At 42.6% G+C, this 25,701-nt stretch overlaps 1 protein-coding gene across 1 annotated transcript; it reads right to left on the bottom strand.

Annotated features, from left to right (window-relative positions):
* Positions 1-3,004: 3,004 nt before the first annotated feature.
* LOC115101835 (BMP/retinoic acid-inducible neural-specific protein 3-like) lies at positions 3,005-24,610 on the bottom strand. The gene is made up of 8 exons (XM_029621311.2): positions 24,084-24,610; positions 23,406-23,697; positions 19,568-19,758; positions 17,164-17,375; positions 11,765-11,870; positions 11,110-11,346; positions 8,334-8,556; positions 3,005-6,807 (listed from the first exon to the last, which is right to left on the bottom strand). Exons 2-8 carry the CDS (start codon positions 23,657-23,659, stop codon positions 5,643-5,645), a joined length of 2,388 nt encoding a protein of 795 aa, XP_029477171.2. The 5' UTR covers positions 23,660-23,697; positions 24,084-24,610; the 3' UTR covers positions 3,005-5,642.
* Positions 24,611-25,701: the final 1,091 nt, after the last annotated feature.

Raw genomic sequence — 25,701 nt, 5'->3', positions numbered from 1 at the left:
TGGCATCCAATGGCAGACCACGTGTAACCATGCCAGCCCAGGACCTCCACATCCGGCTTCTTTACCTGCGGGATCGTCTGAGACCAGCCACCCAGACAGCTGATGAAACTGATAAGTATTTCTGTCTGTAATATACAGCTCTTTTGTGGGGAAAAACTCATTCTGATTGGCTGGGCCTGACTGCCAAGTTGGTGGGCCTATGTCCTCCCAGGCCCACCCATGGCTGCACCCCTGCCCAGTCATGTGAAATCCATAGATTAGGGCCTAATGAATTTATTTCCTTATATGAACTGTAAACTCAGTAAAATCATTGAAATTGTTGCATGTTGCATTTTATTGAGTATAATTGTAATAGCTCTCATTAGACTTCACACAGCTTTTAGCCGAGGATGGGGCTACACAGAAAACAGCTTGCTGCTTTTGTAGATCTCAAGAATAGCTTTAGAATTCTGTAAAATAGTTTTAAAGAGTGCTCTAAAATGATTGCGAGAAAGTAGAAGGAATCTATTGACAAACTTAATATAATAGATTATGACTTGTAATCATTTCATATGTGCATGATGAGGGGAAAAAATAGTATATTCCCTTAACAAATGCAGTTATCAATCACTCTAGGTTTAGTATTTCATATTTATTAGGATCCCCATTAGCACTGGTGTGTAATCATGGATATTTGACCACTACCATTTTTTAAATGATAAAATAATGTCTCTCGTCTCTCTGTGTTTTCATAATTTTCCGTCTTCTCGCAAGTGGCTGAATCTCACGGGAGAAATCATCCGAGTGAGGGAAACAGCGCCCCTCTGTCTCTGTATGTGTAGCCCATGTATCTGATGCTGTCTGGAACAAAAGAGTATGACATGTTACCACCGTAGCATTTGATTGATTGATGCCAGCAAGCATTTACTTCCCTTGATAAAAAAATATAAAATAATTAGCAATTCATCGTTGCACTGAGCTCAACTGTGGGTTGTCCGCCCCCCCATTTTGGATTTCTCTTCACACAAATCAAATCGCATCCTAAGAAAAACGTCATAATTGTCCGAAAAATGTGTCAGTTTATGGTCGGTCTGCTTGTGTTGATGTGCTGCAGTAGCTAGCTTGCTAAATCGGCCCTTTTCCTAAACCATGGACGATGATGGGGATTTGGACATGTAGTTTTGACTTCATTCTCAAATCAAATCAAATAATTCTCTGTACAGGCTAATGATTATGACAGAGATTAGGATCCAACCATAAATGAATATGTTGTGCCACTGGCCTGAGACCATTGAAGTTCCATATGTAGCCTAGATGTAGCCTGGTAGGCTCATGTTAACTAGCTATCTAACTTAGCTGGTTCACTGTTGCCCATGCGATGAAGTCAGGCTAGTAAGCATTTTAGCTAAGTAGCCTATGACAATAAAAACTTAAAGCGTACTGTATGACAGAGCCATAGAGCGTTTTGTCAACATGAAAGAGACGAGGATGACATTGGCCTTCAACTAGTCTACAAGTAGGGTGAGTATATATATATTTTTACTTGCACACACGCACACGCACACACACACACACACACACACAGAAATCAGTCCCATGGACAGCCACATTATATTTAGGAACATTGATTGGACTAAATTGTTTTTGGTATCTTTACATTTCTTTTCACTGTTTTAAAATAAACAAATATAGCCTTGCTGATTTGATGATGTTTAAATGTTTAAGTTGAAATGGTGCTGGAATAGTGGAGGCAATGCTCCTGTTGTCTTTGTGCTGACTTTCCGTAACTAAGTGGTTCTAAATCAGTAGTTGTGTAGTAAACTGTCGAAAACATTAACTTGCTCGACCATGCTGCAGGTCGTGTAACTGTTTTTGTTAATGCAATTTTTGCTTCGTGGACTTCACTGGACAGATGTTGCTCTCTGGTTTTGTGATGAAACAAATGTAGTTGAATTTATTCTGCCACTGCGTGACTGTTGTCTTTTTGTTGTCAGGGCGTTATTGTATATCACGGTGGCGTATGAACAAGTGGGTTATAGAGCAAACAACACAATTAATACAACATAGGCTGTAATATGGCTTTTTAACTGGCTTGGCTTGGCTTCTTCAGTGATATTACCCACGCACTGCTACTGCCCATTAGCTGTTGCCAAGGCAGCAGCTACTCTTGCAGGGGGCAAAACAGGTTGTTACTGCTCTATTCCTGTAAGTGGATCCATTTTGCTCACATTTCCTATTTTCACACTATTGTGAAACATATCCTACTGGCTCTGATCATTTATTTTTACTCTGTCACTTCTTTCCAGAAACGTTCCAGTGGTGGATGCCTAACTAGGCCAGCACAGTAGAGCTTGTATCGGTTTCAACAGCAGTAGAGCTTGGCTCGGCTTCAACAGCAGTAGAGCTTGGCTCGGCTTCAACAGCAGTAGAGCTTGGCTCGGCTTCAACAGCAGTAGAGCTTGTATCGGCTTCAACAGCAGTAGAGCTTGGCTCGGCTTCAACAGCAGTAGAGCTTGGCTCGGCTTCAACAGCAGTAGAGCTTGGCTCGGCTTCAACAGCAGTAGAGCTTGGCTCGGCTTCAACAGCAGTAGAGCTTGGCTCGGCTTCAACAGCAGTAGAGCTCGGCTTCAACAGCAGTAGAGCTTGGCTCGGCTTCAACAGCAGTAGAGCTTGGCTCGGCTTCAACAGCAGTAGAGCTTGGCTCGGCTTCAACAGCAGTAGAGCTTGGCTCGGCTTCAACAGCAGTAGAGCTTGGCTCGGCTTCAACAGCAGTAGAGCTTGGCTCGGCTTCAACAGCAGTAGAGCTTGGCTCGGCTTCAACAGCAGTAGAGCTTGGCTCGGCTTCAACAGCAGTAGAGCTCAACAGCAGTAGAGCTTGGCTCGGCTTCAACAGCAGTAGAGCTTGGCTCGGTTTCAACAACAGCAATAGAGCTTGGCTCGGCTTCAACAGCAGTAGAACTTGGCTCGGTTTCAACAGCAGTAGAACTTGCTCGGTTTCAACAGCTCGTAGAGCTTGGCAACAGCAGTAGAACTTGGCTCGGCTTCAACAGCAGTAGAGCTTGGCTCGGCTTAACCAACAGGGCTGTTTCATAAAGAGGAACGGCTGCTGTATGATGAATACCAAACACTCACAGATTTCCCTTTAGACTGTCTTGATGGACTGCCAGCTCATTGTGTTCTTCCTGTGGATTGTCAGCCATTATTTTAAATGCCTCTCCTGAGAGACTCGTCTCCATAAACTCTTGTCCTTCACCGCAGTCCGCCCTCCCCTCGCCAGTCCACTTGTAAAACAGACACATTATATTATTAGTCTTACTCATGTTTCCTCCGAGGCCCACTGCCCTGCCCAAAGCCTCAGCTAATCGCTCAGTGTATGTGTGTGTGTGTGTTTGATTGTGTGTGTGTGTGTTTAAAACCTATACATTAGCAGATATAGGCCTACATGTTTTGGAGTCACACAATAAAGACCACAATTACAAAAACATCTCAGTGGTCAACAATCCTTGGTAAGTAACGTATTGAAACACAAAACCGTGTACAGATTAGTAATCAGGGACTTTTGCAACAACCACAATCAAGGACATTTTAAAGGGTTTGTTTGAGCACACTTGGGCCTTGTCACACTGAGGAGTTTACTTCAGATGTTGATGTATGCCGCACATGCGTGACATCGCTGTTTGTTTACTCAGCCATGATTTTAATTACTTTACATTCCATTTAGATATGCAAATGCTTCTAGGACCTTTAAAAAAATTAAAATATTTGAAATCTAAACCTTACCTCCCTGAAAAGGATTCAGTCTATCGAATTTGGAAATCCAATTTACTTACAAACTAAATGACTGCATTTAATAAATAAATAGGAAAATAATTTAGCCCATAACCGAATTTGAGAACAACGAGTGCGTCACTTGGTAGTGTTTTCAAGTTAATTGCTTATGTTTCTACCCACTTTCTCTTTCCCTTAAAGTTAGTGTTACAACAGAGGGAAGAGACGGGATGGATAACCACCCATCACTCCTTAACCCCAGGGGGGAACGTCTTACGAATCGAGATTAAGCGACGACAAGCCACTTCTGCAAGTGCTATCTAAGATGCAAGTCATACTCAAACAGCTGACACTGTAGTCTAGAGACAACAGTTCTTTTGGGAGTTCGGGTCTAATTTCACCCTTGGTCATTGAGCCTTCAATCAACTCCCTATTTGCTCTGTGAGCTAATTATCTCTGATAAAGGCCATTGATACCTAGCCTGTGTTTGATGCTGTGCATGTCTCTCTACCTCCCTCTCTCATCCATCACAGTGAGTGTGAATGGCAGCCAGAGACAGGGGGCGGAGGCTACTGTCCTCACTATACCCTTGGTAATATGTGCCAAGGCTGTTACAGAACGGTGACATTATGAGACACTGTGTTCTGCAGCTCCAGATGGGCAGTACTAACACAGCACATTTGCAGCACCTCGTTCTCCTTCCATTAGCAAATGACTTACATAGGTTTCAGTAGGTGTGTGTTAGTATCAATCCAATAATCCACTGTAATAACACACTGGTCATATACATTTGGAATAGATGCTGATTTGATACCTGTATAAAGCAGATCAAATCCTCTCTATCCAATAATAAATTGCAGCATTTTCTGTAAAAAGGGATACATTTTTCCAAATCTTTCCAATGTACACTACCGGTCAAACGTTTTAGAACACCTACTCATTCAAGGGTTTTCCTTTATTTTACATTGTAGAATAATAGTGAAGACAACAACACTAAGAAAAAATGCATATGGAATCATGTAGTAACCAAAAAAGTGTTAAACAAATCCAAATAAGTAACAGACACATCTCAACATCAACTGTTCAGAGCAGACTGTGTGAATCAGGCCTTCATGGTCACATTGCTGCAAAGAAACCACTACTAAAGGACACCAGTAAGAAGAAGAGACATACTTGGGTCAAGACACACGATGGACATTAGACCGGTGGAAATTTGCCCTTTTTTCTGCAGTCCAAATTGGAGATTTTTGGTTCCAACCGCCGTGTCTTTATGCTGCAATACACCATCCCATCTGGTTTGACTTAGTGGGACTATCATTTGTTTTTCAACAGGACAATGACCCAAAACACACCTCCAGGCTGTGTAAGGGACTTTTTACCAAGAAGGAGAGTGATGGAGTGCTGCATCAGATGACCTGGCCTCCACAATCCCCCGACCTCAACCAAATTGAGATGGTTTGGGATGAGTTGGTCCGCAGAGTGAAGGAAAAGCTGCCAACAAGTGCTCAGTATATGTGGGAACTCCTTCAAGACTGTTGGAAAAGCATTCCAGGTGAAGCTGGTTGAGAGAATGCCAAGAGTGTGCAAAGCTGTCATCAAGGCAAATAATTTTTTGTTTACTACATGATTCCATATGTGTTATTTAAAAGTTTTTGTGTCTTCAGTATTATTCTACAATGTAGAAAATAGTAAAAAATTAAGAAAAACTCTTGAATGAGTAGGTGTGTCCAAACTTTTGACCGGTATTGATAAAAACATCAAATTTAATGACACTTATATACAATTAACGCCATGAACGGCAAACACCAACACAAACCGATATAGGCTATGGGGCTGACATTGTATCTGATTGGGTTAATACAAAAAACATCACATTGGCCCTGCCCACCTGCCCATTATTTACTACATAGCTTGGTTGCCTCGTACTCCACAAAGTTTGGTTGTCTGGCACTGAAAGCCTGTAGAGAAGCCAGTATTCTGGTCACTTCTGAACTGGACAGTTTCAGTCTTTGACGGAGCAGACACGAGAACAGGTCCATAGGCTGAGCCCCTGGAGGGGAGAGGCGGTTGATCCTGTAGCGGACCTCTACCAGCTGCAGCAGGGCTGAGTCCTGGGATCCCTGGGTGTACGGGTAGTCCAACTGCAGGATTAGGTCCTGGATTGCGTCTGGGTCAAAGTGCATGCTGTATCCAAACAGCTGCATGCTGTTGATCTTCATGTAGCCCATGTTCTGGGATGAATACGCCTCCACAGGTTCCACGGCGCCCTCTGGTGGTTCAAAGTACGCTCTACTACCGTTTCTGTGTCCCCCAACCCCCGAGCCTGGCCCCGAATCCCTAATGCGGCTCCTCAGGTAGAAATGGACGGTCTCGAAAAAGCTCTTCCACCGGTTTCCCAGTGTCAAGGTCCAGTTGTAGCAGTCCAGAGGGATATCCAGCTTGGTCCTGTTCCAGTCGGGGTAGCCGTGCTGGCCGATCGGCATGGTCCAGCTCTCCGAGTGGCTGCCCCCGAACGGGTTGACGAACACGGACAGCGCAGGCTCCAGCGTGCTGTTCTTGGTCAGGCACACCTGGAGCGACACCCCCAGGAGCATGTGCACGCGGTTGGACTTGTAGCGGTTGCTCTTCAGCGTCAGCAGCATCCTCTTCCGCCACGACGGGTCGAACCAGGCATTGAGGCGCACATCGCTGCTGATGAAGATGGCGTGCAGGGCAATGCGCGAGTCGCGGCGCTGGAGTAGGTAGCGCAGCTCCAAGTCCTGAAGGTCGCGGTCGCTCTCCAAACCCAGGTAAGGATCCGTGGGGTCAGGTACGGCGGGTCGGCAGAGCCCCTGGCCTAGAAAGAAGCCCGGGTTGCAGCTGGAGCAGCGGGTGCGGTTCTCGGGGGAACAAGACGCACAGCGGGGGCCTTCTCCCACAGAGCAGGGGACGGGGCCCTGGCAGGAAGAGTGGTGGTAGGGGCAGGAACAGCTCCTTGTCTGCTCAGAGTACACGCCGATGTGGTCGTTCTCACTGCAGTACAGGAGGGACAGGATGTAGCTCAGCCAGTAGCGGAGGGGTCTGAGGAGGACAGAACATACCGTAGGTGAACGTACCTTTGTTAGTCAATTAACGTTTTCTTTTTGTTTTCTGTCTTTGAAATATGTTAAAAACATCTCATCAGACACAATAGGATTCATACAGCACATTCACAGCAACAATATCTGTCAATTAAGCAGGATAGGCAGAGCAGAAGCCCCATCTCTGCACTTGGAGGCTCAGCTGCTGGAATGCAAGCTAAATCAGACCAAAATGAAAATATTCCTCTGGAGTAGGCAGGTGGGTGCTGACTGAGAGAGCCAACCACACACACACACACACACTTTTTTTGTTCAATGTATGAATATTGAATACTAATCACCCAGTACAATTACAGAGCAAATAAACTATGCATAAAACATTTCATAGGATCACATGCGGGAAAAATGGACCAGTTAAATAATTGGGAACCTCCATCAAATCCCCCTTTATGACCAGAAGGGTGTGATAAAGCAGTGTAATTGGATTGAGGATTGTGGAAGCAGAGTGTTTGGCAGTAGTACTGAAGAATTTTGTAATGTAGTTAATTTTTTTCCAAAGAATGGCCATCAAAACAGAGAGGTCAGGAGAGAGGAGTCCAACACCGGGAAGTTATGCTCAAAGGAAAGGCTCTCGGGAAGACTGGAGTAACTAATACAAGCTAGACCAGGTTGCATTACATAGGGCTGAACCGGGAGCTAGAGGACTACTCGTGTCAGGACTCAGGGGTTCTGTTGGACCCGTTAAGAACTCCGCCAAGCGCCGCAGTAGTCACAGTGCGCTTGGCAGCACTGTATTTGTATAGATACAGATATATAGTATTTGTACAGATACAGTACAAGCGATAGAACAAACATGATCTGGGACCGGGCTATCTTGCCAGCCTTGTAAGACAGCACAAACGGATCTGGGACCGGGCTATCTTGTCAGCCTTGTAAGACAGCACAAACGGATCTGGGACCGGGCTATCTTGTCAGCCTTGTAAGACAGCACAAACGGATCTGGGACCGGGCTATCTTGCCAGCCTTGTAAGACAGCACAAACGGATCTGGGACCAGGCTAACCAACTTATAATTGGAATGTTGTTCAGACTGTAGTTTGAACTGTTCATGAAAACACTTCAGCAGAGGCATAAGATAAAGAGGACCTAACCGTTTGAATGCCAAAAGGTTTGTTATTGATACTCTTTTCTGAGTGTGGATGTGTGACACAATCTGAAGACTTATTGTGGCCTAGTGAGTAGGTACTTCATCTTTTATTGAGCCCAGTGGTCTTAGATACACTTTGGATAACAAAAGTTAAAACAGTACTAATTGCATTGCAATTAGCAACTGCCAGTTGTCCAGCTATCCTCAACTCTGGTTTTCCGAGGTGAGACTCAATTTTGTCTGTCAGCCCTTCTTGTCTCCTAAAAAACTACTCTTTTTTTGTGTGTCTTTCTTTCTAGCACAGTGCATAAATAATTTGCATAATTCCAAGACAAAAGAAGTTTGGGGGAAACCTCGGGTTAATGAAACAATAGTCTATACCTCTCCCTGTGCAGCACAATTCTGGGTTGATGACGGCATCTCTTAATGAGACTGAAGAGCTTGTTAGCGGTGTGGCGCGCTTTGTCGAGAAGCAGGCCTCTCATGGTCTCCAGCTGCCTGTAGCGCTGGAGCAGACCCCCATCCGTCCTCCAAAAGTGTTCCACGACAGATTTGTTCATCGCGTACTGGGTTGGCAGCCTTCCGACGAAGCTTTGGAACTCCTCTAAAATAGTAAATCAAGAGTCAAATAAATAAATAAACATGAATAAGTCAAGTTTGGTTCTGGCGGGGAGCCACGTGAGCCACATTGGGGAATAATTACAACGTGTGACAGTGTGTCTGTTCTCATTATTTTTGTCCCAGAAATGTAAACAAACCCAAATATAAATAAACAACGTGTTCAGAGATACTGGTTCAGATTGTTTCTTCTCAACTTACTAGAGTGCAGAACTGTTATTTCAAGAGGCATCATATTTTATTAACAACCAGTCTGTAGTGTGCACCATTAAATGGTTTAGTCACTAATTGGTCATTTATCAGATGGTATGAGATGGTGGTTGAAGTGGGTGCAAATATACACTTCCAGCTTTCGAAGCAAGGCCATGTATATTGCCATGGTAACCTATTACATCAAGAGTGTTGGGCCAGTAACTGAAAGGTCGCTGGTTTAAATCCCCAAGTGGATAAATCCTGCCCTTGAGCACGGAAGTTAAACCCGGGTGCTGATTAAGGCAGCCCCTTGCATCTCTCTGATTCAGAGTTTATTTTAGTTTTATTTAACTAGGCAAGTCAGTTAAGAACAAATTCTTACTTACAATGATGGCCTACCCTGGCCAAACCCACCCCTAACCCGGAGGACACTGGGCTAATTGTGCGCCGCACTATAGGACTCCTGATCACAGCCGGTTGTGATACAGCCCAGGATCAAACCAGGGTCTGTAGTGACGCCTCTAGAACTGAGATGCAGTGCCTTAGACCCCTGCCCCACTCGGGTTGAATGGGTTCCATTCTGCAACTCACTATGTTTCCCCTATTTCTAAAGTGTTTTCAAGAAGTGAGAAATCCCACGAGACACTTTTATTATGTGACTAAAGTAAGGTTTTTAATCTAGTATACTCCCTTCTGTCATGACGTTGGCCTGAGGGTAGGTTTATGACAGTCATAAATACCTCTCCCCCCTTTTTCCTCTCTCTACCCTACTGATGTGACATTTGAAAATCCTTTGGTTAACATAGAGATTCTGGGAACATCAGAAGGTGGGGGGAAATGAACTATATTCTGGTAATTGAACATATGAACATATGCGGTGGTACTTGATGAATATGAGACATTCTCATCAATGATAGGATGACATAAACTCTACAGTGGAAAGTCTGCACATTGTAGTTATCGGATTCACATGGAATTGTTGTTCAATTTAAATGTTTGAATATAAAATTATTGGTGAAAACATTAAATGTAATTTTAGCTTCCAAATGAGAGATTTGGGTATTCATAAGGTAGGGCTCTGCTCAATCAGTGGGCCTCCCCTGTGAAGAGACATGGGTTATAAAACTTTTCAAACACACCCTTCTCGCTCCACTATATAAAGCCTTGATGAAAATGTAACCTCCTGTTCCGAGGATGTGAAGACGACAGTCCATACGTTAAAAGGACTAACATGTTATCTGTTCCGAGAATGTGAGGACGACGGTCCGATGTCAGAATGGTTCAGATAACTACAGAACGAAGCCAACCTCAGCATGAGCTTTGGTCGCGAATGGTATGAACATTGAACTCTTATTCACTACAGAAGTGATACCTCCTAGCCATTGAGTTAGCAACAGCAGCTGCAAACGTGGGCTAGGAAAGAACAGACAGAGTATCCCGTCTACAACGGCGTTACTACAACGTGTCCAATTTACCACCAGAGACATTCTTCAAAGGACTCGGTTGGGCAACACGGCCTTCCATCTACCACCAACCTACCGAAGCGCAGCTCAGAGTAAATATTTATTGCATTTTCCTTTTCCAAATGGGCGGTAATTTAGAATGCATAAGATACTGTATTTACGATAGAGACATCGCTTCTCCCTTGGTTCCTCAATCTTCCCGCTCTTTCACTCAAACCCAGCCCCTTTTCTTTGGGTAACCAGCTGTCATATCTGTTCCCTCCGCTAGGGACGTTTTCCTTCATGATATAATTTGTAATCAAGGTATGATTCATTCTGTGTATATTTAATTCTGTGTGATTAGTTAGGTATTTAGTAAATAAATACTTAAACACAAATTTGTATTGCTGATTCAACTTGTTAGTCAGGGTTCGTGAAGATAACCAAGAATTTACAACTTTCAGATGAGACTGAAATAAGGTGACGATTAATATTGACTGCTATTGATGTAAAATATTACTAGGTCTTTAAGAGTTTATTGGGAAGATAACTGCTCTATAAATATTATTTTTTGGTGCCCCAACTTTCTAGTTAATTACATTTACATGATTAGCTCAATCAGGTAATATTAATTACAGAGAAAGAATTTTATAGAATAGCATGTCATATCACTTAATCCGGCATAGCCAAACACACGACACTTCTTCACCGTATCTCTGAACAATGCTTTTTATCATTCTCACATATGGAAGCTTATTGAATGCCTGAATACCTTACTCTCTAAATTCTACACTAAATTATTGCAAGTTAAAAAAGCAGAAATATCCTGCCACCCAGGCTGCTCAATTGTTGCTCATCACTTAGGTCACTGAACTGTTGCATGTTCAACCATCTCCAGTAAACACCTGATTCCTCAAACTCCTCGTTGGCCAGTGTCCAGGCCTCTCTGAGGCGCAGTAGGTTGTTCTCCAGGGCCTGGAGGTCCGTCTGTGGACAGTTGCACTGTGGGAAGTCCGGGCTACACTGGCACCAGCAGTCACTGGCCCTGCACACAAACTGGCCCTCCGAGTTGCAGCCGATGTAGCTGAGGGCTGCCTGGACGAAGCGGCTCCGCAGGTACGCTGGCAGAATGACCTGGAGTCCTGGGGAGGCCAGAGAGACGTGGGTGAGTATATGGGTGTATAAGAAGTATAAGTATATATATGGGTGTATAAGAAGGTAAAACAAACAGACACTGCCGCTAAATTGCTTTTGAAGATCCTACTTCAGAAACCAAATAGAACTAAGTCATCCAGGGGTTTGATAAAGATCCTCGCAGGTTAGCCTGGAGAACCAATTAGATTCCAGATAGAAACTACTGTGCCCTGTCTTTGCTGCATTGAACCTCCTGAAGAACGCATTCCATGTTGAGCTGTAGTGAGTTACTGTAAACTATTCCCTCTACATTGCTGGGAATACATATATTAATGTTAACCATGAAAGGCACACCTGGCTCTTTGATGTTCATTCAGAGTGATACACCTGTTGAAGTGTTGTCTTCAGTTCTAGTTTCAGGCATACCTTGTAATTGGATCTTGTTTTCTGGACTGTGGACCAGTACTGAGCTGACAGAGTCAAGGTTATCATAGTTACTGCATCCAAGGGGGCCTGTCCTGGTTTCAGTCACCTGGGGAGGTAAGGAAACGAATTAATGTTGAAAGTTCATTCATTTTCTGATGTTTTGTTTCATGCCTCAAACATCAGAGAATGAACTAGGAAAATATTCTGTGGAAATTAATGAATAGTATGTGTGTTCTGGTAGGCTATCATAAAGGAAGGACATCAATCTTTGATAAGAGTGAAAAAGATAATCATCTCTAATGTTAAATCATATCGACTCCATTAATCTTATTCGGGGTATTGAATAATTGAAACCACAATGAAAATTGGCCCAGCGTCATCAGCGTCATCAGCGTCATCCGGGTTATGCCGGTTTATGCCGTCATTGTAAATAAGAATGTACTCTTAATTGACTTGCCTAGTTAAATCAAATAAAGCATATTTTGAAATAGCATACATTTAGTTGGCGAGTTATTGTACAATGGTGGTGGAGAATTCATAATTAATTAACTTTCATTCCTGCCCAATCACCAATATTTCAGGGTGATCATGCGAATCAGTGTTCCTCAATGCGGGTCACTCACAACTGATTACAGTTTCTTTTTCGTAATTTTATATATATATATATATATATATTTTTAGGGAGTAGATCTGCTTAATACTACAGATAGATTGTAGCTTCCCATCAATGTAATTGTCTGCATAATTTCCAATCCCCCATATACTGATTACAGTGTCTTACGTCAACCATTCTGTAGCATGATAAACCATGATGTAGAGCAGGCCTGGGCAACTCCAGTCCTCGGGGGCCTGATTGGTGTCACACTTTGGCCCCTAGACCCAACTAACACCTCTGACTCCAATAATCAACTAATCATGATCTTCAGTTTAAAATGCAATTAGTTTAATCAGCTGTGTTTGTCGGGGGGGGGGTGACACCACTCGGGTCCTGCGAGGACTGGTGTTGCCCGTCCCTAACGTAGATGAAGGGAATCACGACACGGCTTGAGATTAATCATAATCAAACCTCTAGATTTATGCCTCAGTAACAGTTCTTATTTCATATTTCCTCCATATTCTCCAGCATATGTGTTTTAATGAAGGCCTATATGCAGCTGGCAGTGCTGAACACCCCTCAACACCTATTCAAAACCTTTTCTTGACCAATTGACACTCGGCTCACTCCACAAAATGGCTGACAAAGGTGGTTAGCTTGGACGTAAATGAATAGAAAGATATGGGCCGATATATCATCTTGATGAATAATTAACTATACTGTAGGAAGGTACGTTCAGTCAGGTGGCCACTTCTCCTCATCAATATCAGGTATGCCAGTGTAGCCGATGTGAAAGGGCTAGCTAGTTAGCGGTGGTGCGCGCTAATAGCGTTTCAATCGCTGACGTCACTCGCTTTGAGACCTTGAAGTAGTGGTTCCCCTTGCTTTGCAGGGGTCATGGCTTTTGTGGAGCGATGGGTAACGATGCTTCGTGGGTGTCAGTTGTTGATGTGTGCAGAGGGTCCCTGGTTCGAGCCCAGGTTGGGGCGAGGAGAGGGACGGAAGCTATACTGTTACACCTGCCACATTGAGAAATGAACCTATTTTAATATCCATGTCAGAAGATTGAATGGAGTATCGGGGTACTGTAGTATGTGGGGCAACACTACAACACTACTAGCGTCTCTCTTGATTATCACATACTAACACCTGCTATTGGTGAGAGAGCACCAATGATCTACAGCAGTGGTTCGCAAGCTTTTTATAGTCCCATACCCATACCCTTTCCCTTTCAAACATTCAACCTCCAGCTGCACCTCCTCTAGCACCAGGGTCGGAGCACTCTCAAATGTTGTTTTTAGCCATGACACACACTATACGATACATTTATTAAACATAAGAATGAGTGTGACTTTGTCACAACCCGGCTGACAAAGAGCTCTTATAGGACCATGGCACAAATAATAATATACTAATAATCAATAGTATTATTATTTATCTTTATCTTACATATAAAACCTTATTTGTTCATCAAATAACTCACCACAGGTTAATGAGAAGGCTGTGCTTGAAAGGATGCACATAACTCTGCAATGTTGGGTTGTATTGGAGAGTCTCAGTCTTAAATCATTTTCCACACACAGTCTGTACTTAGTTTTCATGCTAGTGAGGGCCGAGAACCCACTCTCACATAGGTACGTACAGTGAGAGAAAAAACTATTTGATCCCCTGCTGATTTTGTACGTTTGCCCACTGACAAAGAAATGATCAGTCTATAATTTTAGGTTTATTTGAACAGTGAGAGACAGAATAACAACAACAAAAATCCAGAAAAACGCATGTCAAAAATGTTATAAATTGATTTGCATTTTACTGAGGGAAATAAGTATTGACCCCTCTGCAAAACATGACTTAGTACTTGGTGGCAAAACCCTTGTTGGCAATCACAGAGGTCAGACGTTTCTTGTAGTTGGCCACCAGGTTTGCACACATCTCAGGAGGGATTTTGTCCCACTCCTCTTTGCAGATCTTCTCCAAGTCATTAAGGTTTCGAGGCTGACGTTTGGCAACTCGATCCTTCAGCTCCCTCCACAGATTTTCTATGGGATTAAGGTCTGGAGACTGGCTAGGCCAATCCAGGGCCTTAATGTGCTTCTTCTTGAGCCACTCCTTTGTTTCCTTGGCCGTGTGTTTTGGGTCATTGTCATGCTGGAATACCCATCCATGACCCATTTCAATGCCCTGGCTGAGGGAAGGTACATGGCCCCGTCCATCGTCCCTTTGATGCTGTGAAGTTGTCCTGTCCACTTAGCAGAAAAACACCCCCAAAGCATAATGTTTCCAGCTCCATGTTTGACAGTGGGGATGGTGTTCTTGGGGTCATTCCTCCTCCTCCAAACACGGCGAGTTGAGTTGATGCCAAAGAGCTCCATTTTGGTCTCATCTGACCACAACACTTTCACCCAGTTGTCCTCTGAATCATTCAGATGTTCATTGGCAAACTTCAGACGGGCATGTATATGTGCTTTCTTGAGCAGGGAGACCTTGTGGGCGCTGCAGGATTTCAGTCCTTCACGGCGTAGTGTGTTACCAATTGTTTTCTTGGTGACTATGGTCCCAGCTGCCTTGAGATCATTGACAAGATCCTCCCATGTAGTTCTGGGCTGATTCCTCACCGTTCTCATGATCATTGCAACTCCACGAGGTGAGATCTTGCATGGAGCCCCAGGCAGAGGGAGATTGACAGTTATTTTGTGTTTCTTCCATTTGTGAATAATCACACCAACTGTTGTCATCTTCTCACCAAGCTGCTTGGCGATGGTCTTGTAGCCCATTCCAGCCTTGTGTAGGTCTACAACCTTGTCCCTGACATCCTTGGAGAGCTTTTTGGACTTGGCCATAGTGGAGAGTTTGGAATCTGATTGATTGATTGCTTCTGTGGACAGGTGTCTTTTATACAGGTAACCAGCTGAGATTAGGAGCACTCCCTTTAAGAGTGTCCTCCTAATCTCAGCTCGTTACCTGTATAAAAGACACTTGGGAGCCAGAAATCGTTCTGATTGAGAGGGGGTCAAATACTTATTTTCCTCATTAAAATGAAAATCACTTTATAACATTTTTGACATGCGTTTTTCTGGATTGTTTTGTTGTTATTCTGTCTCTCACTGTTCAAATAAACCTACCATTAAAATTATAGACTGATAATTTCTTTGTCAGTGGCCAAACGTACAAAATCAGCAGGGGATCAAATACTTTCCCCCCTCACTGTAGCTGCAAAGGGCATCAGTGTCTTAACAGTGCGATTTGCCAAGGCAGGATACTCTGAGCGCAGCCCTATCCAGAAATCTGTCAGTGGCTTCTGAATAAATGACATTTTCACAGAACCGCTTGCTGCAATTTTGATGAGGCACTCTTGTAACTGGAGGCAGGGCATGAAAGGGATAACAAATTCAGTTGTTTGTGTCGTCCGTTTTGGGAAAGTACCTGCGTAATTGCACACCCAGCTCACTCAGGTGCTTCGCTATATCATATTTGGCATTGTCCGTAAGCTTGAGTTCATTTGCACACACAAAAACGTATGCAATGATGGAAAGACCTGTGTGTTGTCCTTGTTAATGCAGACAGAGAAGAGCTCCAACTTCTTAATCATAGCCTCAATTTTGTCTCGCACATTGAATATAGTTGCAAAGAGTCCCTGTAATCCTGGATTCAGATAATTCAGGCTAAAAAAAACATCACCCAGATAGGCCAGTCGTGTGAGAAACTCGTCATCATGCAAGCGGTCAGACAGGTGAAAATTATGGTCAGTAAAGAAAACTTTAAGCTAATTTCTCAATTCAGAAAAATGTGTCAATACTTTGCCCCTTGATAACCAGCACACTTCTGTATGTTGTAAAAGCGTTACATGGTCGCTGCCCATATGATTGCATATTGCGGAAAATACAGGAGAGTTCAGGGGCCTTGCTTTAACTAAGTTGACCATTTTCACTGTAGTGTCCAAAACGTCAGGCATTCCCTTGGCAACAAGAGCCTCTTGGTGGATGCTGCAGTGTACCCAAGTGGTGTCGGGAGCAACTGCTTGCACCCGCATTACCAAATGTATAGCCCCGTCGGAAAATCTAAATGTACTGTTTGAAAATGTGAATCACATATGTATTTGGCGTACCTCCGACAGCATTGCATTGCAGTTTTGGAATAGACGGCCTACAGTATATACTTTTTATGTAGATATTCTATATATATATATATATATATATATACATATATATAACCCTGTTCATCTGTCTACATCGCCCTTGATAAATAATTGGAAAACATTATATGCATTATATACAGTCTGATGTAAGTCACATGAAATTCTTATGAATTGAAACATGTTCATTCTCAGCAGATTTTCATTTTGCGATAAAACAGACTCATATCTGATACGCTATGCAACAACACAGCAAGAGTCTGACAATTTGTTTTCTTTTACCTTTATTTTACTAGACAAGTCAGTTAGGAACAAATTCTTAGAATGACAGATTTGTATCTTGTCAGCTCGGGGGTTTGAACTTGCAACCTTCCGGTTACTAGTCCAACGCTCTAACCACTAGGCTACCCTGCCGCCCCCGTAAGCTTGAGTTCATTTGCACACACAACCTGCTACACCGTGAATATTTGACATGATTAAAATGGCAACATTAAATGCAACAGTAACCTATCCACTTGCCTCCCCCACAGAAAAAAATCTAAAGAAAACATAGCAAAGTCCTTGCAGCAGCTGCATTGGTTTAACACAGTTTGACCTCCTATAGTAACCTATATTGGCATCTAACTTCCCCTCTGTATGCCCAGAGGCAGAGGGCAGTCAGGGGTCTCTTACCCTGATGGCGGTAGAGGCGATCTGGAGGTGGTGGAGACGGCGCAGGGTGTTCTCCCTGTCGGTGAAGTAGGAGGCAGCCAGCTGGTGAAGGGCCTCCAGGGTCACCACCCCAGCCGCCGTATTGTTGTGGCTGCTGCCCTCAGTTCCAGCCCCTGGTTCTGGGCCTCGGCTCAGCTTCCGCTTATCCACAAATATCGTCAAGGACTCCTCCCCTGATTACAGGAAATTAGGAAAGGGGAGACCATTAACTGAGCCAGAGAGGCTCAGTGATCTCATGATCAATGGTGATCATCACCCGTCTCTTCTTTAGAGAGGTTCCAATTATTCATTGACTGTGATGAAGAAAGATAATGAGCAGAACATGTGATGTATGTTTAATCTCACCCCAATCCAGCAACCATACTGAACTGAGTTCCCTGTTTTAATACAGTTGAAGTCGGAAGTTTACATACACTTAGGTTGGAGTCATTAAAACTTGTTTTTCAACCACTCCACACATTTCTTGGTAACAAATTATAGTTTTGGCAAGTCGGTTAGGACTGCTACTTTGTGCATGACACAAGTAATTTTCCCAACAATTCTTTACAGACAGATTATTTCACTTATAATTCACTGTATGACAATTCCTGTGGGTCAGAAGTTTACATACACAAAGTTGACTGTGCCTTTAAACAGCTCGGAAAATTCCAGAAAATTATATCATGGCTTTAGAAGCTTCTGATAGGCTAATTGACATAATTTGAGTCAATTTGAGGTGTACCCGTGGATGTATTTCAAGGCCTACCTTCAAACTCAGTGCCTCTTTGCTTGACATTATGGGAAAATCTAAAGAAATCAGCCAAGACCTTGTAGACCTCCCCAAGTCTGTTTCATCCTTGTGAGCAATTTCCAAATGCCTGAAGGTACCACATTCATCTGTACAAAGAATTGTACACAAGTATAAACACCATGGGACCACGCAGCCGTTGTACCGCTCAGGAAAGAGAAGCGTTCTGTCTCCTAGAGATGAACGTACTTTGGTGCGAAAAGTGCAAATCAATTCCAGAACAACAGCAAAGGACCTTGTGAAGATGCTGGAGGAAACGGGTACAAAAGTATCTATATCCACAGTAAAACGAGTCCTATATCGACATAACCTGAAAGGCCACTCAGCAAGGAAGAAGCCAGTGCTGCAAAATCGCCATAAAAAAGCCAGACTACAGATTGCAACTGCATATGGGGACAAAGATTGTAATTTTTTGAGAAATGTCCTCCGGTCTGATGAAGCTAAAAATAGAACTGTTTGGCCATAATGACCATTGTTATGTTTGGAGGAAAAAGGGGGAGGCTTGCAAGCCGAAGAACACCATCCCAAACGTGAAGCACGGGGGTGGCAGCATCATGTTGTGGGGGTCCTTTGCTGCAGGATGGACTGGTGCACTTCACAAAATAGATGGCATCATGAGGGAAGAAAATTATGTGGATATATTGAAGCAACATCTCAAGACATCAACCAGGAAGTTAAAGCTTGGTCACAAATGGATCTTCCAAAGGGACAATGACCCCAAGCATACTTCCAAAGTTGTGGCAAAATGGCTTAAGGACAACGAAGTCAAGGTACTGGAGTTGCCATAACAAAGCCCTGACCTCAAAAAAGTGTGTGCAAGCAAGGAGGCCTACAAACCTGACTCAGTTACACCAGCTCTGTCAGGAGGAATGGGCCAAAATTCACCCAACTTATTATGAGAAGCTTGTGGAAGGCTACCCAAAACATTTGACCCAAGTTAAGCAATTTAATGGCAATGCTACCAACTACTAATTGAGTGTATGTAAACTTCTTACCCACTGGGAATGTGATGTAAGAAATAAAAGCTGAAATAAATCATTATCTCTACTACTATTCTGACATTTTACATTCTTAAAATAAAGTGTTGATCCTAACTGACCTAATATAGGGAATTTTTACTCTGAATAAATGTCAGGAATTGTGAAAAACTGAGTTTAAATGTATTTGGCTAAGGTGTAAGTAAACTTCCGACTTTAACTGTATATATATATATATATATATATATATATATATATATATATATATATATATATATATATACAGTAGCTTTTTAAGCACATAAGATACAGTATAATACATCAATTCCAAGCTGTATAATGACTTATGTTACTAAAAATATACCCCTTATGCAGAAGTATCTGCTGTAGCTAAGTAAGAAGTTATTGAATGTAAAGTATTGTTCAGACACTAGGAATGTTTTCCCATTGTCTGAGTCATACATTACATTCAGTAACAGATTTTACATTTAAAAGTTATATGAAATTCCCTCTTGAAAAACGCACTTCTAAGGAGTCTAAGGAGTCCTGCTGTGATGCGGGTAAAGTAGGAACCAACGCTTGGAGCCTCTGTTTACTGTACCTCCAAGAGTGGCGGACAGCAGGAGGTGAGTCCCGTACTTCTTGATAATGGTCTCAGTGATCCTGCGGAGGGTGGGCCGCCGCCCCAACTGCCTGACTGCGCGCATGAAGTCAGGGTCAAGGGGCGGAGCCAGGCCGCTGCCGCCCCGCCTCTCCACCGCCAGGCTGTTGACTTTCCATCGGCCGAACTCCCTGAAAACACGCTTCATTAATTACTTGATTGAGTTCTTGGTTCGTGGAGAGAGTTTTCAGTTTGTGAAATTGTCACAAACTTAACAGGCTGTTGAGAACATTTATTTGAATGTAATTGTAGAATGTGAAAACCTACATTTAACACAAACAAACCCCAATGCAGACAGACACAATATTTATAGACAGACACAACATTTACAGACAGACACAGGCAGAATCTCTCACATACAGCTAATACATCCAGACGGTACGGAATGTTCCCTGGAGGAGCTGTGAGCATACTGCAGATATTTTCTCCTAAAGCCTTCTTAAGTTGGCACACAATTAGAGGGAGGGCAAAGGAAAGTGTCGAATGACTTCAGATTGGCTGGAATTTGCTCTGACAGACATTGCCACTGGCTAATAAACCGTGGGTCACTCTGCCAACACATATGTTCACAGGTCTGTGAGACTGTATGACCTTGTCTTACAATTGTCTTTGTTGGTGCTCTTTTTCCTTGTTTCATTGTAGATTCGATCTTGCTGAAGAAAGGAAACCTCAGTTTCACAATGCCTTTGTTAGGTGACCACAGTACAATAGTGCTACTGTGGCATGATAGTCTTTATGAGAGGGTCCAATGAGGCACTAGGCATAATACGTATTATAAATTGTCAATGTGACCATGAAACCACTGACCCTCTATGCCAGATCACCCATTAACCAGTGTAATGTCCCTATAAGTAGAAAAAAAAGTGAAATCTAGAACCTAAAATTGTTGTTTTGGTTCCAGGTAGAACCCTTTTGAGTACCATGTAGAACTCTTTACGCAGAGGGTTCTACATAGATCAACCAAAAGTTCTACCTCTAACCAAAAAGGATTCTATTTGGACCCAAAAATGGTTCTGATATGGGGACAGCCGAATAACCCTTCTGGAACCATTTTTTCTAAGACTGTATGGGTAACCATGAATCATAGCTAATCCTGAACCATATTTGAATGACCATGAATCATTCTATGACTGTGAGCCATTTAGAGCAAGATGAAAACTTCTGCTTTGGAGCCTTTCAGGAAATTAGAACCTCTGCCTTGGAGCCTTTCAGGAAACCATAGAAATGCTTTAACTATAAGCACTTGAGGTGTCCATAGCTAACAAAATATATTCATAATGTGATCTCACAAAGCCCTTGTGATTCACCATTAGCCTACTGTTTGTGGTGACCATTAGCCGCTTCGTGCACAGTGTACTGACACGTGTCACATCGAGCGTTGCATACACAGTCACGTCCCATTTGGGGACCTGCAAGCGAAAGCGTTCTAATGCGCTAGTCTCTCTCCAGTCTCTACAGTCAAGAGTCCTACTGCCCCAATATTTCAGACACTGCCTTCTTGTCTCTTCTCGTGGGAGGCAATCAAATCACTGCCACGAGAAACGATCGGCAGAGAAATAATTGAGGAATCAGGCCAGTGTAGAGGGTGTAATTACAGCCAATCATCCTAAAGAGAGACAGACTGCAGTGCCTCTCCGGGTGTCACTTGATGGCCTCTATAGATCACACCCTGGCGTTAGCCTGCAGGCTTATTCACCAGTGAACACTTATGGATGGGAAGCAGGCATGCTACGCTAACGCTACACGGGTGGATAATAGTCTGACAGCTTCCTGTTCAAGACCACGGAGAAACGGGAAGGTCCGGGTCGAGAGGAAAGACGGACACCCGCGGTTTGTCAGTCTAATCATTTGTAACTGTAGGGGATCCAATGTTAATCCACATGGTTACGTTGCTAGGACCCATATTCCAATCCAAACAGAGGACGTTTCAAAGTGGGGGCATCATATCAGTTGAAAAGATTCCCCATGTTGCTTTTGCTCCCTCCTAGAGAGAGAATTCAAATCAGTAGAGGCTGTTCAGAGAGACATATTTTTGTGAAGACTTCAGCGTTCTCAAAGTCAGTAGAAATCCTCCTTTATCTAGCTTACCACAAGGGGGAGAACAAGTATTGAGTCATAGTGGAACAGCAGGACCATATTTAGGAATGTCATTATATTGTGGCACAAGGCCAGCATCATCCTATACTTTCAACGGCTCATTGGAAGTTTGAGTTTCACTTTCAAAATAACTCCCACCTTCCATTTATTCTAAACCATTTAGCAATGTTTCAGGCAATACTCTGCCATTTTCTAAAGCAGTCTGTCTATATCCTCTCTGGTACAGGGCATTAACCAGGGTGTGTGTGTTCCACCAATGTCACAAGCAAAGTGTAACACATTCCATTCACACTAGTTCTGAAAACAACATACCCATCAATGTGAATTGTGGTGGACATCCAGTCTATGTTTACTTACAACGTATGTGTTGACGCCACAAGCTTTCATGGATTTGCATGTATGCTATTTAGACACGGTGCCTACATCAGTCAGTGAACGCAATATCAGGACTGAACTGAATTATAACATATATAAGAGTGTCCTTTCAAAAACAGTCACAACGACAGTGCTGTATGTAAAAACACTGCTACAAAAGAATAATATGCCGAGAGTTAATAACGACACGCTGTAGGAGTGAAGTGTTGTTCGGAGAGGGGAATGTGCCACAGAATAGTCTCACATGCTTGCGAGTAGGGTTGCAAAAGGAGGGTATACTACTGGAATCTTTCGAAGTTTACCAGTAAACTGCCAGACTTTTGTTAGCTTTTAAGGTTTTGGGGAATTTTGTAAGATCTAGTAACCTTTTATGGGCACTTCAGATTATCACAGGTGTCTGTAATTATCTCTGGTATAATTATCTCTGACCCTCTGTGTGGCCTTATCACATCTAAAATATATACAAAAAGTAAAATAAGATTATTTGACAATATAAAATATTCATGACAAAACTGTAAAACATTATGCTAAATATGAACCATCAATGTAGTGATAACCATTGGTGTTTTATTATGAGGGTTTCAGCATGAAATATCCTTTATATATTTTGGGGGGAAATGTATTTTAATATGTCAACATGTCTTTGTTGTAAATGTTTCCAAACTGGTGGCAGTTGCGAAAAAAAAGTCAATTGTTGGAAGAGTTGCAGAGTTAATTGAAAAAAAGTCCATAAGTTGATTAGATGCTTTTTACATTAATTAGGCTATTTTCTTTTGAACCATATGGTCTAACCACTAGAAAATAATGGACAATATGTACACCTATATAACAAAGTAATACCATAGGAATAATCTCTTTAAAGTTATTCTAGTATAAATTACCATAGATTACCTGTTAATTAAAACATTTACAGAAGATTCTGGTAAATTTGATGAAATTACCGGAGCTTTGCAACCCTAGTTGTGAGGCTGTCTCTCTCTCCCTATATTTGTGTGTGTGTGTGTGTGTGTGAGAGAGAGAGAGAGAGAGAGAGAGAGAGGGAGAGAGAGAGAGAGAGAGAGAGAGAGAGAGAGAGATGTGACACGTTGCCACAAGAAAAGGGCAACTAGTGAAGAACAAATGCCATTGTAAATACAACCTATATTTATGTTTATTTATTTGATTATTTCACTTTTGTTCATTATCTATTTCACTTGCTTTGGCAATCTAAACATATGTTTCCCATGACAATAAAGCCCCTTAAATTGAAATTGTATTGAGGTTGGTAGTGTGGGGGGGAGGGCTACTAAAGAGAGAAAAAGGTCACCTGAACATCTTGTATCTGGTAGTGTAGCCCTGTTGGTGTCTCTCCACCGACTCAGTGAAATCCAAAGAGTGGTGGAAGGGCCCTTTGTCCGATAGCAACCAGCCCATGGGCCCAGCGGTACCACCATCATCACTGGGTCCAGCTGCAGCAGCAACAACCCAAGTCCCGGTCCAGCAGCAGCACAGGCTCAGAGCGAGCCCCTCCCATAGGAGCAGCACAGACAGTCGTCTAAGACCGATACCCTGGCAGCTCATGCTTCACCCAACGACTCCTCATCCTCTCCAAACGTTGCCTGTGTCCAGGGGTAACAAACCATATGGGGGAATTTGCGAATCATGGAATGTTGATTTTATTGCAAAATATGACAAGCTTACCTTACCCATGAGCAAAATACGTTGAAAATACGTATTTCTTTGGTTGAAAAGACGTAAAAAAATATGTATCGCTCATTGGGTAAGTACTATACTGTATGTAATAATACTACACTGAGATGTTTTAAATATTAAAATAAAACATAGAAATGGATAGCTGTAATAAAAGTCAATAACAGATTGTAATAAATAAGTAGGCTACATAAATAAACATTATAATTCCTACGCAATTTGTTGTGCATGTTCACGTCATATTAACAGGCGCATGCAACATTTGAATAGTCAAACATTATGCCTGCATCCTTACCTGATTTTTAAAAATAGTATAAAGACCAATTATGTCTGATGCGTCAGTGAGATCCCGCGGTTGCACGAGCCCTAATAAAAAATATGTATTTTCATGCTCTTTGGTCATAATATGAAATTAATTCATAAAGTGTCCGTGTAAGAAGTGGCGCAAGGCTTAAATATATATGTAAAAAAATTATAACGTTTATTTTCCTCACAAAACTTCTTGTTCACAGGAAAGGACACCACTGTACATTCTGGAGCATAGAAATCCAAACATTATTTGGAAAACTCCTCTGTAGATTGCAGGTGGATCTTACATTTACCCCGCGCAACAACTTCAGCTCCAAAACAGACGGGACGAACTCTGGGCGTAAAAATAACGGTCAATAATTCCCAAGTTGAACACGCGTTTATTCAACTTGCTTATTTTAGTTGAACATTTGCTGACTTAATTTGCAACCTCTTCAATTACTGCATCGGGTGTACAAGTAGCCTAATAGTTCGTTATCGGAGTTCATTTTCCTCAGCTCAGGCAGTTGCAGCCTCCCGGTTCCAGCATTAGTTGTGCGTTTGAATGAGAGAAGGGCTGGCACGGAATGGAGGGGGGGGAGCAGATGTTTTTTATGCACACGTAAAGCTCCGTTTTTTGACAAATGAAACATATTGTGCACAATGCACGTTGATGTATTTAATTTCGAGTTTGATGATTGTTAGCGCAACTGTTGGGTTGAAATCGGGCGGAAGGTAGCCGAGTGGTTTAGATCGTTTGGACTCTCACCGAAAGGTCCCTGGTTCAAATCCCCGAGCCGACTAGGGGAGCAGTCTGTTGATGTTCCCTTGAGCATGGCACTTAACCATAATACCTCCTGTAAATCACTCGGGATAAGACCGGCTGCTAAAATGATGATGGGTTTAACAACTACTCTGTAACTATTAATCATCAGAAGCATATCCTACACGTGCAGGCCAGAGGCTATAAATGTGTTATAGAATCTTTGGTGAATAGATGGCAAATTATTTTTATAGATTTTTTTCAACAGATATTAGTGTAATATACTTGCATATAATCAATGAGGGGTGGCAGGTAGCTTAGTGGTAGGAGCGTTGGGCCAGTAACCGAAAGGTTGCTAGATAAAATCCCTGAGCTGACAAGGTAAAAATCTGTTGTTCTGCCCCTGAACAAGGCAGTTAACCCACTGTTCCTAGGCCGTCACTGTAAATAAGAATTTGTTCTTAACTGACTTACCTAGTTAAATGAGAAATGGCCAGGTATTTATAGATGTCGTCCAACTAGTTAAATGAGAAATGGCCAGGTATTTATGGCTGTCGTCCAACTAGTTAAATGAGAAATGGCCAGGTATTTATGGATGTCGTCCAACTAGTTAAATGAGAAATGGCCAGGTATTTATGGATGTCGTCCAACTAGTTAAATGAGAAATGGCCAGGTATTTATGGATGTCGTCCAACTAGTACGGTAGGCAGCCTACCAAAACAACTACTATGACAACAGACTTGGTTGTAGGATCTGATTGGCACCACACTGCATAGTTCAAAGGAGTTTTTGCCCAGAACTCCTTTCATTAATAATGCAATCCGACATGTCATGTCAGTGATTGTGGAGACAGGTGTAGAGC

The sequence above is a fragment of the Oncorhynchus nerka genome, linkage group LG20 (assembly GCF_034236695.1).
Source record: "Oncorhynchus nerka isolate Pitt River linkage group LG20, Oner_Uvic_2.0, whole genome shotgun sequence".
In the NCBI taxonomy this organism is placed as follows: domain Eukaryota; kingdom Metazoa; phylum Chordata; class Actinopteri; order Salmoniformes; family Salmonidae; genus Oncorhynchus; species Oncorhynchus nerka.
This window is presented reverse-complemented; position numbering and strand designations above follow the sequence as displayed.

Bases quoted from the DNA above. Each gene is read 5' to 3' on its own strand.
- LOC115101835 (XM_029621311.2), bottom strand. From the start codon at position 23,659: ATGAGCTGCCAGGGTATCGGTCTTAGACGACTGTCTGTGCTGCTCCTA. The intron at 19,759-23,405 runs GTGACCTTTTTC...GCGTGTTTTCAG, and splicing joins ACCAGATACAAGATGTTCAG to GGAGTTCGGCCGATGGAAAG. The intron at 8,557-11,109 runs GTGTTTACTGGA...TTACTATTTTAG, and splicing joins CGAGGAGTTTGAGGAATCAG to AGGAGTTCCAAAGCTTCGTC.